The sequence below is a fragment of the Rhagoletis zephyria genome, unplaced genomic scaffold (assembly GCF_001687245.7).
Source record: "Rhagoletis zephyria isolate East Lansing unplaced genomic scaffold, Rhagoletis_zephyria_1.1 Rzeph_scaffold_07118, whole genome shotgun sequence".
NCBI classification, from domain to species: domain Eukaryota; kingdom Metazoa; phylum Arthropoda; class Insecta; order Diptera; family Tephritidae; genus Rhagoletis; species Rhagoletis zephyria.
In genome coordinates this window covers 20346-32780 of record NW_016164201.1, presented here as the reverse complement: position 1 = coordinate 32780, position 12435 = coordinate 20346, and the positions used below count along the sequence as shown (strand labels likewise).

At 36.6% G+C, this 12435-nt stretch overlaps 1 protein-coding gene across 1 annotated transcript; it reads left to right on the top strand.

Moving 5' to 3' along the window:
* Positions 1-7464: 7464 nt before the first annotated feature.
* LOC108373887 (uncharacterized) lies at positions 7465-11013 on the top strand (the record flags this gene model as incomplete). Its single annotated transcript, XM_017629824.1, has 1 exon — positions 7465-11013. A coding segment is annotated over one exon (1928 nt), but the record flags the coding sequence as incomplete, so codon positions are not given.
* Positions 11014-12435: the final 1422 nt, after the last annotated feature.

Here is a 12435-nt window from a genome sequence, read left to right as displayed (position 1 = left end):
GAAAGTATTCGACCGTCTCTTTTAAGCCCGGGTACTTGCAGCTGCGACAGAATCTATTGCAGGGTAAGCCAATTCTTTCGGCCAGTACCCAACGGGCCAGTGCCTTGTCCAGACTGCCGCTGGTTTGAAGTTATTTTCTTTACTCATTTCTAAAAGGGCCATAGTTTTTAAGAGGGTCGTGGGAAAACCATAACTGCCAGCTATTTATATACGATCCTGTTCGGTTCCATTTTCAGCAATTCTACCTTTGATCTCCTTGAGCGTGGTCTCCATATCCACGGCGTGCAAAACATTCAGTTAAGGTGCAATAGGGGTAGAAGAGAGTGCCTGAAAAGCCTCTTGCCTATTTGAGCAGATATTCAGTTGCGTGCTCGCTAGTGCATTCTATTTGATGCACTTTACTGCCTCCTTAATTGCAAACGTTTCGGTCTAGAAAACGCTTACATAGTCTGGTAGGCGAAAAGATGGTCTTAGGTTATATTGTTCCCTGAAATGCCAAGAACTGGAACCCTCCTTGAAAACTGTAACTGGGACTTGTGAAAAGGATTTTTTCTTCAATTTTTTAACTTAAGTATACCAAGAGAGAGCCAATTTTATTGCTTACCACAAACTTAACTCATCAAACTACGGGTAGTGAATGAAGTCATTTAGGCTCTTAAATACAAGCTTCGCGTGTTCTATATACCATCACCTGATATGCAAAATAATGAGGTTGTTCACACTTGCCTGGTTATCAGGTTATCTGGTTAAAAATTATTATTGTGTAGTGTATTTTGTTGTTGTAAACTGAATAAAAAACATAACCACAATGAACAACCTCAATGTGTTTGTGCAAACATATACATACATACAATGTGTGGGTATTTATTTTCAAAATACTAAAAGGAAAAATAAAAGTATGTGTACTATTGAACAAAAGCATAAAAAGAACAAGAGAAAATATTTGCCATATTTCAATATGGTAAGAGACACAAAAGCTTGACTTAAGCTCAAAAATTTTCCATTAACCCCATGCATCATTTAAGGCTAACCACGTTTTACCGCAGCACGCTGCGAAGCTTTAATTACAATTAGCTACATTTTTTTTTGACGTAAGTTTAAATACATGAAGCTACAGCTACTTTGACCGCCACATATTTGCTTTTTAATTTAAAAAAAATACACACACACACATTATTAAAATATAAATTAAGTTATAATTGTTGTTCATCTTTTCATGCCATACGCATTAAGTGCTGTATTTATATATTATTATAAACCGCCAAACAATTAACCACATAAAAATTACGTGACAAACTATCGGAGTTTAATTGAATATTCTTTAACGAAAATTAGTGGCAATTGAGCTATGTAATTTTTTTATGAGTTAATACCTAGTATTATTTATGCATAATTTCTTCTTTTAAAATTTGTTTACTGCTTATTTTTTAATATTTTTACTGCATCCATGCACGCGTACACTAAACATAAATAGATATTAATAGAATACCAATTTACCGACGCTTAACCGCGACTAAATAAAAAAAAATTCATTTAAAGCTAAGGTCAGTTTTGAATGTCCACATTAGGAAAAAGTTATTCACATACATATGTATGTACATACATAAATAAATATATGCATTAGGGCGGATCACTTTGTATGGGAAAGTTTATAGACTATGCGCGTATTGCGCAATTTGGCAAACTCCAAATTGATTTTAGACCTATGGCTTCTTCGGCAAATTTGCTTAGAATTACACGTAGAAATCGCCTATGCTCAACGCATAAATAGTAAAAGTAAATAAAAACATTAAGCCAATCTAATATATGTACATATGTAAATATAAGCATGTATGTATAGAAAAAATTGCGTAGCACGTTTGGACATACTTATAAAAATTAAACAGCATATGAATTCGTATGTACATATGTATAAATAGTTAACAACTTGTGCTTGCGAATTATAGCTTAAAAAATAATAGTGGGATTCATGAAACGCCGCAAAGTTCTTGCAAATGTCGCAAAATTTGCCACCTTGCGACAGCTGATTACTTTTGTATGGAAACTTTCTTGCGACATTGCCATAGTATTTGAGCGGCAGTCATTGCAAGGTCAAAGTCGCGAAACACATGTTTTTTTATTGTCTTCAAATACTTCAAAAAAAATGATATCAGTTAATGCTGCTTCGAAATGTAATTGTAAAAAAATTTTGTAAGCCGAAGTTGCGATAGCTCGTTTTCGCCAAAAATGCCACTTCGCAATTTAAAAATTTTCAACTTCATATTGTCAAAACAAATTTATAATCTAGTAACTATAACTACGAGCATGCGCACTAGTGTTGTCCAAAAATACAAGCGACAAAAACAGTTTAAAATACTCAACTCATCACCCTGGTTAGCTTCTGGATTTAAAGAGTGTGTATTAGGGTGGTCGAAAAAAAATTTTAATTGTTAAGCTCTTACCGAATAGGTTTTTTTTTTAAATGGAAAATAAGAAAAACGGTATTTTTTTGTTTAAATAAAAGAAGCTATTTAAACCCCATTGGGGTGTCCATATACTTTATATGTCAAAAAGAAAAGAAATTTTCGTAGACATGGTATAAAATTTCTTTCAATCGGAAAACTCTGTTTCTTTTTAAAAGACTTTCAATAACAAAACTACTTCCTAGTCGGCAATGTAAGAGACGCTACAAGCAAGACCTTTTGAAATAAGAATTACTCTTTGTAAGCTGGATTCGAAGATTTTCTAATTGCGCTGGCATTCGAAGACTGACGAGAAGGTGTGCTTCCAAAGCAACGAATGTCAAATGAGGGAATCAAGCGCAGTAGTCGTGTCGGAACCAGATTCAAGTTTTACTGCGTCATAATTATTTCTAAGGGAATCTGAATCAAAAATCATACATACGAAATAAAAAGGAATAAAGTGTTCAGCACGGAAAGCATAAGGTGAAGATACATGCAGCTTTTTATGTGTATGTAGAAAATACTAAACAGTGCTGCATCCCAAACCCATTAAGTATTTCTTTGCTCAATGCTTGGCGTCTCTAAATATAAAAGTAGCGTTGATTTTTTTAATTCACTAGTCTTACTTCATTAAAGTGTTTGCAAAGTTTTCAAAACACGTACGCAGAAGTGTGACGGGTAAACAAAATTCATAATCAAACAAACATAGTCAACCAGCAACAGTGTGGGGAGGGAAGCGGGAAGGGGGGTAGGGAAACCAACTCGCATACGTAAACAGACAACTTCGCTTTTCGGCCATAAATTAAGCGCAATCGTGTTTGTTTAATGCGTCCTTGGCAAGTGTCAAGCGCAGCAGCAGCAGCAGCAGCAGCAGCAGCAGCAGAAACAACAGCGGCAAGTGGTTAAGCAAAAGCTGGATAAGTCAATGTTAAGGCACTTTTGTGCTTCATACTACTTACTGCACACATATTAATAAGCATCTAAGTATGCGTAGTACAAACATACTTATGTATTTGATTATGTGCATATGTATGTATTATATAAACGCTTGTATATTTAGAACACTCCCAACCGGCACATGTTTGTCGAATTAGCGTCTGTGTAGTGCGTAGAGTCAATAAACTGTATAGCTCCTACAGCGCAACGCCCACAAAATTATAATAAAGGTGATATCAAGTTAGCTAATTAAACGGATATATTTTAGTGCAAGTTATTCACTTTTATTTAAGCTTTAGTAACGTTTTGTAGTTAATGAATTCGGTTGATAAAGAGTACATATGTACATGCTTATGTTGAAAATTATGAACATAAACAAATACTTTTACCTTAGTTACTAGTGCCTTTTCGTAATGTATTACAATTCGAGCCCTAACCGGAAAAAGATGTAAGCGACATTTTTTCAAAATATTTTTTTTTATGCAGAAATGTTCCTAGTAGAGCATCTAGATGCATTTCTGCACCAAAAATAGAATAAGTCGCTTACACCTTTTTGGCTGTCAGAGCTTGAATTAAATGAATAATAAATAAATACTTTGCTAAGGTACCACAAGAAGATTTTTTTAGGTGTAAGTAAAAAAGTCTTGATGCTTGAGGTGGCGTGAAGATTTGGTTGTTTTTCATGTATGTATGTATGCTTGAATCTGTGTGCAAACCGTTTTGTTGTCTGTAATTATAACAACAATAGTCAAAATATTCAAAGGAAAGGAAATCGATGATAAGAAAAATAACAGTATCGATAACAATTTCGACCCAAATGTCTGTGTAATACGATAATGAAAAAATTTGTGTTAACGTAAATAGTAAAAATTTATATCGACAAAAAAGTGGGAAATGTTCAGGAGTCTTAGGGTAATCACATTGTTTTGGAATTTTAAAGGAAAGGAAATCGATGATAAGAAAAGTAATGATATAAATGATAAAAATTTCGATGAGAACGTCTATGTAATACGATTATGAAAAATTGTGTTAAATTTAAAAACACAGTATCGATAAAAATCGATAACAACTGATAAAAAGCCGATATCGGTAAAAATTCGACATCGATAAGAAAAAGTTAAATTCTCATAACTCTTAGCGCACTCACAGTATTTTGGATCAATAAAAAATGTTGGTTAAATTTAGTTTTGTCATTATTATTATTTATTTTTTTGACTTTTCTTTCTATTGTAAATGAGAATACGCGAATGCATATTTTTTGTTTTACTGCATCAAAAAAAAAACATTCGACAAAAAATATATATCACTTCATTTTTACTTGCGATTTTAAAGTTTACACAATTTTGTCCAAGAAGCAACATCCGCTTTGTTTTAAGACAAACAAAAAACAATAAATATACCCGAACAACATTTTTGCACTTGGAATTCAAATAGCAGCACAAACATACGCGCAAATGTAAGCATAATTTTGGTTGTTTTTATTTACTTTACTTTTTATTTCATTTTTCACCTTTAAGTCAGTTTTACTTCTTTCGATTTGTCGATCACGTACGCGCACATGCCGCAACCTTTACAAATTTCTTCCTTGTTAGTGTATGGATGCACGTGGCAAAATTAAAAAATTCAAAAACAAGATGTTTACATGAGCTTATGTACATACATATTGTATGTACATGTATGTATATAAGCATAAGATTTATGCGCAAAGTAATATGAAACATGCGTTGCTACATTTGCACGTACATATTTGATTGGTTACATATGTACATATGTATGTATTATACGTGCATACATATGTCTGGGCATTTGATTTATTGCTGCGCATAATAAGTGCCTAATAAAATTTAAATAAATAAAATCAAAAACAAATTTTCCTTCCTTTGCATTTCTTAAATCTTAATGCCTTTCCGCATACGAAAATGATATATCTTACTTATTCAATAATACATATGGGAACATATTTGCATATAGAAACACGCCTCTTCTATGCGATAGCAATAAAGTAATGCTTGAATGCGTCTTATAACGCAAGTATGTGCATAAATATATGTACATAGATTGCACATAGTATGTGTATGTATGCTTATAAGTACCCAGTCGGAAAAGTAGTAATGCATTACATTCGTGATAAATAATATAACGCATTTTTTATGCGACCTCGATAATATTACTGCTAACTATGTATTCAGCATTCTAATGTATTCAAAAAGTTCCAAAAATTTCATATTAAAACACATTCATTTCTCGATACTAGGTAATGCAAAATTGAATGCCCCACTTTTCTTAGGACAAAAAAATGCATTTACGAATGTGTGTGTGTGTGGAAAAAAGAATGCATTTACGAATGTGAAAAGGGTTGTTTTACTGATTATTTTTTCGATTACTATACATTACATTTTCCCACTGGGTATTTTGTGTGTGCGCTCGAAAATTGTTTACCCCGCCATATGTTGCGTATACGCCCTGCCGCATGCCTGTATCGATTATAAATGAGGAAATAAAAATTTCCTCTATTGCTTACGCTCTTGCTGATTATGTGGGTGGAAAAGTATATTTATATACATACATCTACAAACTCGTAAAAAAAAATGTAAGTAATAAAATTTATTCGTGTAAGGCAAATGCAAGTTCGCATAGGCGAGTGATGATTAAGTATGCAAAGGCGTGTTTGTTTGTGTATTGGCGAATGTATGAAGGGAAAGAATTATATTCGATTTAAACTTGCTGAGTTATTTGATTTGTGGGTAAAAGTATTTGAAAGCGATTGACTTGATATGGCTTAAGTGCGGTGCGGCTATAAAGAGTCGAAAACAAGATTTGTACTGGATAATTACATTCACGGCATGCAAAATGCTTGATTTGCGATCAGTCAAGGGTATTCAGTTGGAAAAGAGCTTAGATTGAGTACAAAGACTTTTACACTGTCATGCGAAATTTGGGAAATTTTTACTAATGGTTTAAAATTTTTTTAGTCTTAGCGCCAAAGTTGATGTTAAGTTTATAAAAAAGTTTTTTGCTGGAAAGCTTTAAAGTATTTTTAGAATTTTTTATTATGAAAAAATGTGGCAACTCTATTTAATAAAATTTATGTAATTATGGGAACTCTATTCATGAACATTTGTTACTATAAGTCAAAGTCATCAAGCAACATGATGTCAATAAGAATTTCTTAATTATCGAAATAAAGCAACACTTTCGAAAACCAGGTGGCAACATTACCTTTAAGTTGTCATGGGGTACTCGTAATAGCTTAACATTTATCTTAATACTGGTGTATACATATGCACATAGGACATAAATATGTATGCAGGTATAGTTTTTTTTATTTTGTGATCAAATTTTATATGTATGGCAACTGTGCTCGTATTTTTTGAATATCAAAGCTATTACTTTTCATGTAGTCATTCTTCAACTAAACTAAGGTTATCGTTTCTTCTTTTGGACCGTAGTAAATAAGTAGCACTTGGCAACCCTGCGCGTAACTTGCAAAAATTCTATCAAGGAATAAAATTAAATTTAAATAAATTCTGTATTTATTTTCATAGTAACTATGTGCAAACAAACATTTGCCAAGTTAAGTTGGCTGATTGCCTGTTCCCTTGGTCGGTGGACAAGCCACACACACAGGCACACACAGAGTAATGCGTACAAATTTACTTTTGTTACACCGCAAATGAACGACGACGACAGCTGCAATTGTCATAATTTGTATGCGGAAGCAAAGATTTTATTTACGGATTAAGTTTACTTTTTATGAAGTTTATGATTTATGCCAGCAATATATGAGGTAAGCTTAAAGCGCCGACTATGCGGCCGCAAGCTCGTACACGTGTCAGTGATTAGTTTTTAGGTCGAGTTGACTACAAATCAGTCTGAGCTTTAGTGTTTAGGTTTGCAAAACCACCAACTCCACGTGCCCTCTCTAAAGGCCGCGTGGCATGCGCTTCGAATTTTTTATTTGTTAAATTTATTTAACGCGCCGAAATCTTCAACCGCCTTGTTTTAAACTTTACATGTTTATTATTCGCTTTTCGCCCTGGTAATCTTAAACTAATAAGATCTTCTTTTCTTCTTCTTCTTCTTACAGAAAACTTGTTGGCCACACGCCACAACCCAGCTCATCGTAACAGCACCTCTAGCGATGCTGCTGCCAGCGACGACCTCAACTCCAGCTCGAGCAATGAAGATTTGAGCGCCGTCTACAATGTCATGTCGCAGCCCGACAAGAAATCTGGCAAGGCACGCAGAAATCGTCAGCAACGTCGCCGCAAGCATCACGACGAACAAACTGGCGACCAACTTCAGCCCATTCCCATGGACGTCGACGAGGATAGCAAGGAAAATCGACGTCCTGCACAGCACCAGCCGCAACAGCAGCAACAACAGTCGGCTAAGACGACTAGCGTCAATTTGCGTAAGCAATGCACCAAAGCTGCTGCATTGAAGGCGGTCAACCAGCACAACAACAGCAATGCCGGCAATAGCGTGAACAGCAGTAGCAATATTGCAATGCCCAATAGTAGCGCGCATGCGCTCACCAACTCACCGTCCAACTCTTCAGTGTGCAGTGCACTCTCGTTGGCTTCATCCACATACTCACTCTCATCGTCATCGTCATCATCGATGTCGTCGAGCACATCATCTGCCTCGAGTTCGCCCACCAATTCGGCGAATTGCTCGCCCACTGCCTCACCTACCGCCAGCAAGCGCAATACGGAGAGTTTCCGCAAAATTGCACGCGCGCTTGCCCCGCCACTGCGTCAGCACACCAAGTTGAATATGTCGGAGGCCGAGTTGGTGCAACAATTGCGGCGCTATATCATCGATCCGAATTTGTTGCGCGTCTATGGCTACCCGGTTGAGAGCGCCATACACGAGGGTTGCATCGAGATCTACAAATGTCTGCCACGCCCCTCCGGCGTACACACACACCACCTTTCAACTAAGACGGACATCGTTAATACAACCGATGGCCTGCAGTTGCGCATCTCCAACACCAGCAGCAGTTACACCACATCCTTCAACACTACCAGCAGCAGCGTCGAAGCACAATGGACACTCGGCAGCGACAACTCGGCCGACTCCGGTCAGGGTTCGGGGGATTCCAGCCCACCTTCAATGGATTCGGACTCAAGCGAAGCTGGTGAGGATGAACCCGCCACCACAACGGCTTGTTTCACGCCAGACGGCAGCTACCAGATATTCTCGCAGTACGATCAATCGCTGGAGAAGCAATGCGTGCGTTGTATGCGCACCTTCCACGTCACCGAGTCAGGCGAGTACCTCAGCTACGAGAGCTGCACCTTCCATTGGGGCAAGCTGTACAACCTGTATACAGGCAGTAAAGGCTACACCACGCAGTACACCTGCTGTACAGGCACCAAGGAAACCGAGGGTTGCTCGCGCAATCCTTTGCACGTGTGGACCGGCGCTGTGGTCGGAATCAATGGTCCCTACACCGATTTTGTGCACACACGCCCGCGTTGTGATGATAAATCTGACACGCCTAAGGTTTATGCGCTCGACTGTGAAATGTCTTTCACAGGCCGTGGTCTGGAAGTGACCAAAGTGACGGTGGTGGGCTACGATGGCCAGCTTATCTATGAGCATTTTGTGCGGCCGGAAGCTGAAATTGTCGATTACAATACACGTTTCTCCGGCATCACCGAAAAGGATCTCTGTACACACTCGAATAAGGACGTAAAGATGTTAGCCGAAGTGCAACGTGATCTGTTACAGCTAATCGACGCCGACACCATACTCATCGGCCATGGGCTGGACAATGATCTGCGCGTGCTGCGGATCGTGCATAAAACGATCATCGACACCTCGATCGCATTCCCACATTCAAGCGGCTTTCCATACCGCCGCGCGCTCAAGAACCTGACAAAGGCGTGTCTGAATCGCGACATTCAATGTGGCGATGCGGGGCACAGCAGTTTCGAGGACTCGCGTGCCTGTCTGGAGCTGATGTTGTGGAAAGTGCGGAAAGAAATGCGGCCGACGACGTACTGAGAAGTACCGACGCGGAGGCATTCGAGTACATGGCTGCCGCCGAATGGGTGGAAGCGAGGTGGGGAAGAGAACCTCGGCTTGTCAGCGGCGGTGTGTTGTGAGCGAATGCGAGTGTGGGAGAATGACTTAGTGAGTAAGTGAGTGACTGAACGAGTGAGTGGGAGCGTGAATTAAGCACGCTGTGTGATTTTTTATACAAATATTGTAACTTTTGAGTAAGTGTCGTGAAATTTTTACAGATTGAACTTGTAACTAAAAATTTATTTTTTTTCTACAAGTATCTACTGTTTCGTTTATTACAAACTAATTACATTTGTGTAGGAGTATACATATGTACATACATCTTTGTATATACTCCTACATATGTATATAAGCAGGACTGGGCGACGCCGACTGCGCAGTACCCTCGTGGTTGAATCGCGTGTTCGTATACACGAAGTTGAAGGCGAAAATGAAGTGTAATTAATGTTCGCTTAATTTTCATCTTCAACTTCGTATATACGAACACGCGACTTTACCCCGAAGGTGCTGCGCAGTCGGCGTCGCTCAGGCCGTATATAAGTTTAAAGTTGAGTAAACTTGCTGCGGAGCGAATGCTGACGCGCGCGCGCGCGTGTTTGGCCGCTCGGGCGTTTTGTATATAAGTACAAATATACGCTCGTGTGCAGTGCGTTCGTTCACGCTGTTGCGCCCATCTGAACTTGACTTGATACCGTACCAGAGAGGAGTAAGAAGTCGTTGTGTCGACAGAAAGCAATCTCTTTTTTTATTGAAAAGCTGCTGATGTTCAAACAAAAATGGAGCGGAATTTTTAAAAAAATGTACTGATTTATTGCTGTGATTTTTTGCGCGCGCTGTTCTCATTTTTATTTTCGCTTTTTTTCTTCAGTTTTCCAAGTTCACAATATGAAAGTTATTAAATTTAAAAATTTTAGAAATATCTGTAAATTAAAAAAAGGTCATAAGTAATTATTCAGAAGTAAAATAACATAATCGTTACGTTCTAAAGTAGCACCGTTTTTTAGACGAGAATAAAAATTGGAAAAATTAAAAAAAAATTTAATTTTGTTTTTTTGTAAAATTTTTTTTAAAATTTCACTCCAGTTTTGCTAATTTACGTATATTTGTTGAGAACGAAAAATTTTATTTCAAAATTGTTTTCATGTTTAACGATTTACAACAACATTCTTAAGGAACAATGCGAATATTATTATATGTATTGCATCTCATAAAGTTTTTCTTTACAAAAATAAATGCACACCTGTACATAAAAGCTATCTAACAAATGTAGTTTCAATTTTACTTTGTTAATTCAAATATTTAACATTGTTAAAATGCATACGATTTTTTTTTCATTTCGTAGTTATTCAGCATATTTTTATTTTTTTATTTATTGACGAAAACATCATTCATTTACCATTTGAACTTAATACTTTTTTTTAAATTTGGTACAAGAAATGCCTATAATTCTAAAAACATACCTAAAAGCACAAAAAATATTTTTTTAGTTACATACATATTTGTAAGGTGGCAACCCATTTGTTGACCTCCCACCACTTCATTCAAGCCTAGTTTAGCATATTTTTAAGTTTAGTCATAAGTTTACTAGGTACGAAAAAAATATTTAAAAAAAACAGCTTTTATTTTGTAAAGAAAAAATCTAGAAAATGCTATAATTTTTGGCACTATTGCGATAAATGTTGTATAGAATAATTGTAAAGATATTCTTCAAAAGCTGCAACTGGTTGTTAAATTTCGCACGTGCTCGTCTCATTAGAAGTGCTGCGCTGTTTTTTAAAAAGCCAATTTCAGTTGATAAAAAAAATGTTGTGAAAAAAAAATACTTGTAGATACGCTGTTGCGCTGTTTGTAATTATTCAATGCGAAGGAATGTAAAAGAAATAAGAAAACAAAACCCTAAAAAAACGCAAAGAAACCCCCATTGTAAAAAATGATGTTCCTAGTTTTTAAAAATACACGTACATTTGTACATACCAAACAAACATAAAAATATGTGAAAATTTATAGCACAAACATGATTGCGAAGTTTTCTTTAAACACAAAGAGCAGAAAGAAATCATGAAAATATGAAATGAAAAGCATATTTTTTTTTACTAATTTTTTTCTTGAAATGTTTTCGCACACATTTGTATTGCGCACATTTTAAAATTGCACTTTTGTAAAGGCAAACTGAAAAAAAACAACAACAGCAAAATAGTTGAATAAGCAACAAATAACAAAATATACAGTTCAACTTATCAGCAAAAAAAAGGCGCCTTGAAAAAAAATCTGGGCGAAAAAAATTAACCTAACGAACATAAAATGTCTACCAACACTTTTGTTGAGACGTTTTATGGGTGGAAAAAAAATAAAATTTGATTTATTTTTTACGATAATGTGACACAAAAACAAAACTATCTTTTTATTTGGTTGGGCGGGCTATGTAACGGAAGAGGACAAAAAAAATGTAAAGAGGTTTGTTCAAGAAGTTTTATTTCAGTAATTAATGGTTCTAACTTAGGTACAGTAAAACATCTACTTGCGAATACCTCCGGTGAGCAGCGCCTTCCATAATCGGACACAAATCCCAGTACGAAGTTTCACATTTTGAACAGAACAATTGCCCTCCATTAATCGGACACTCTAATGACCGGAAGCGGATACTTGATTATTGAGTTTTCTGGTTTCATCACCGCCCGTAAGCGGACACGGACCTCACAGAAATAGACAAATAAAAATAAATATAAATCAACAAAAATCGAAAATAAAGATTTCAAAAAAAATCAAATAAACGTACACGAGGGCCTAATCAGCTGAAAGCATACATATGTACGTTAGCTAGCATTGAGTTCACCGACGCTATGCCAAAGGAAATATTCTTTGGGAGGAAATGCCAGAGCCAAATCCCAGACCGAGTATTCTGGTCAAATGGTTTAACTGAACTGGATTCCAGATATGTGCACTAGTACACAGATGGAGGCCAGAGCAGGAGAGGGTGCCTTTGGACCCGGCTCCAAACTTTCAATTGCAACAGGTACTTGGT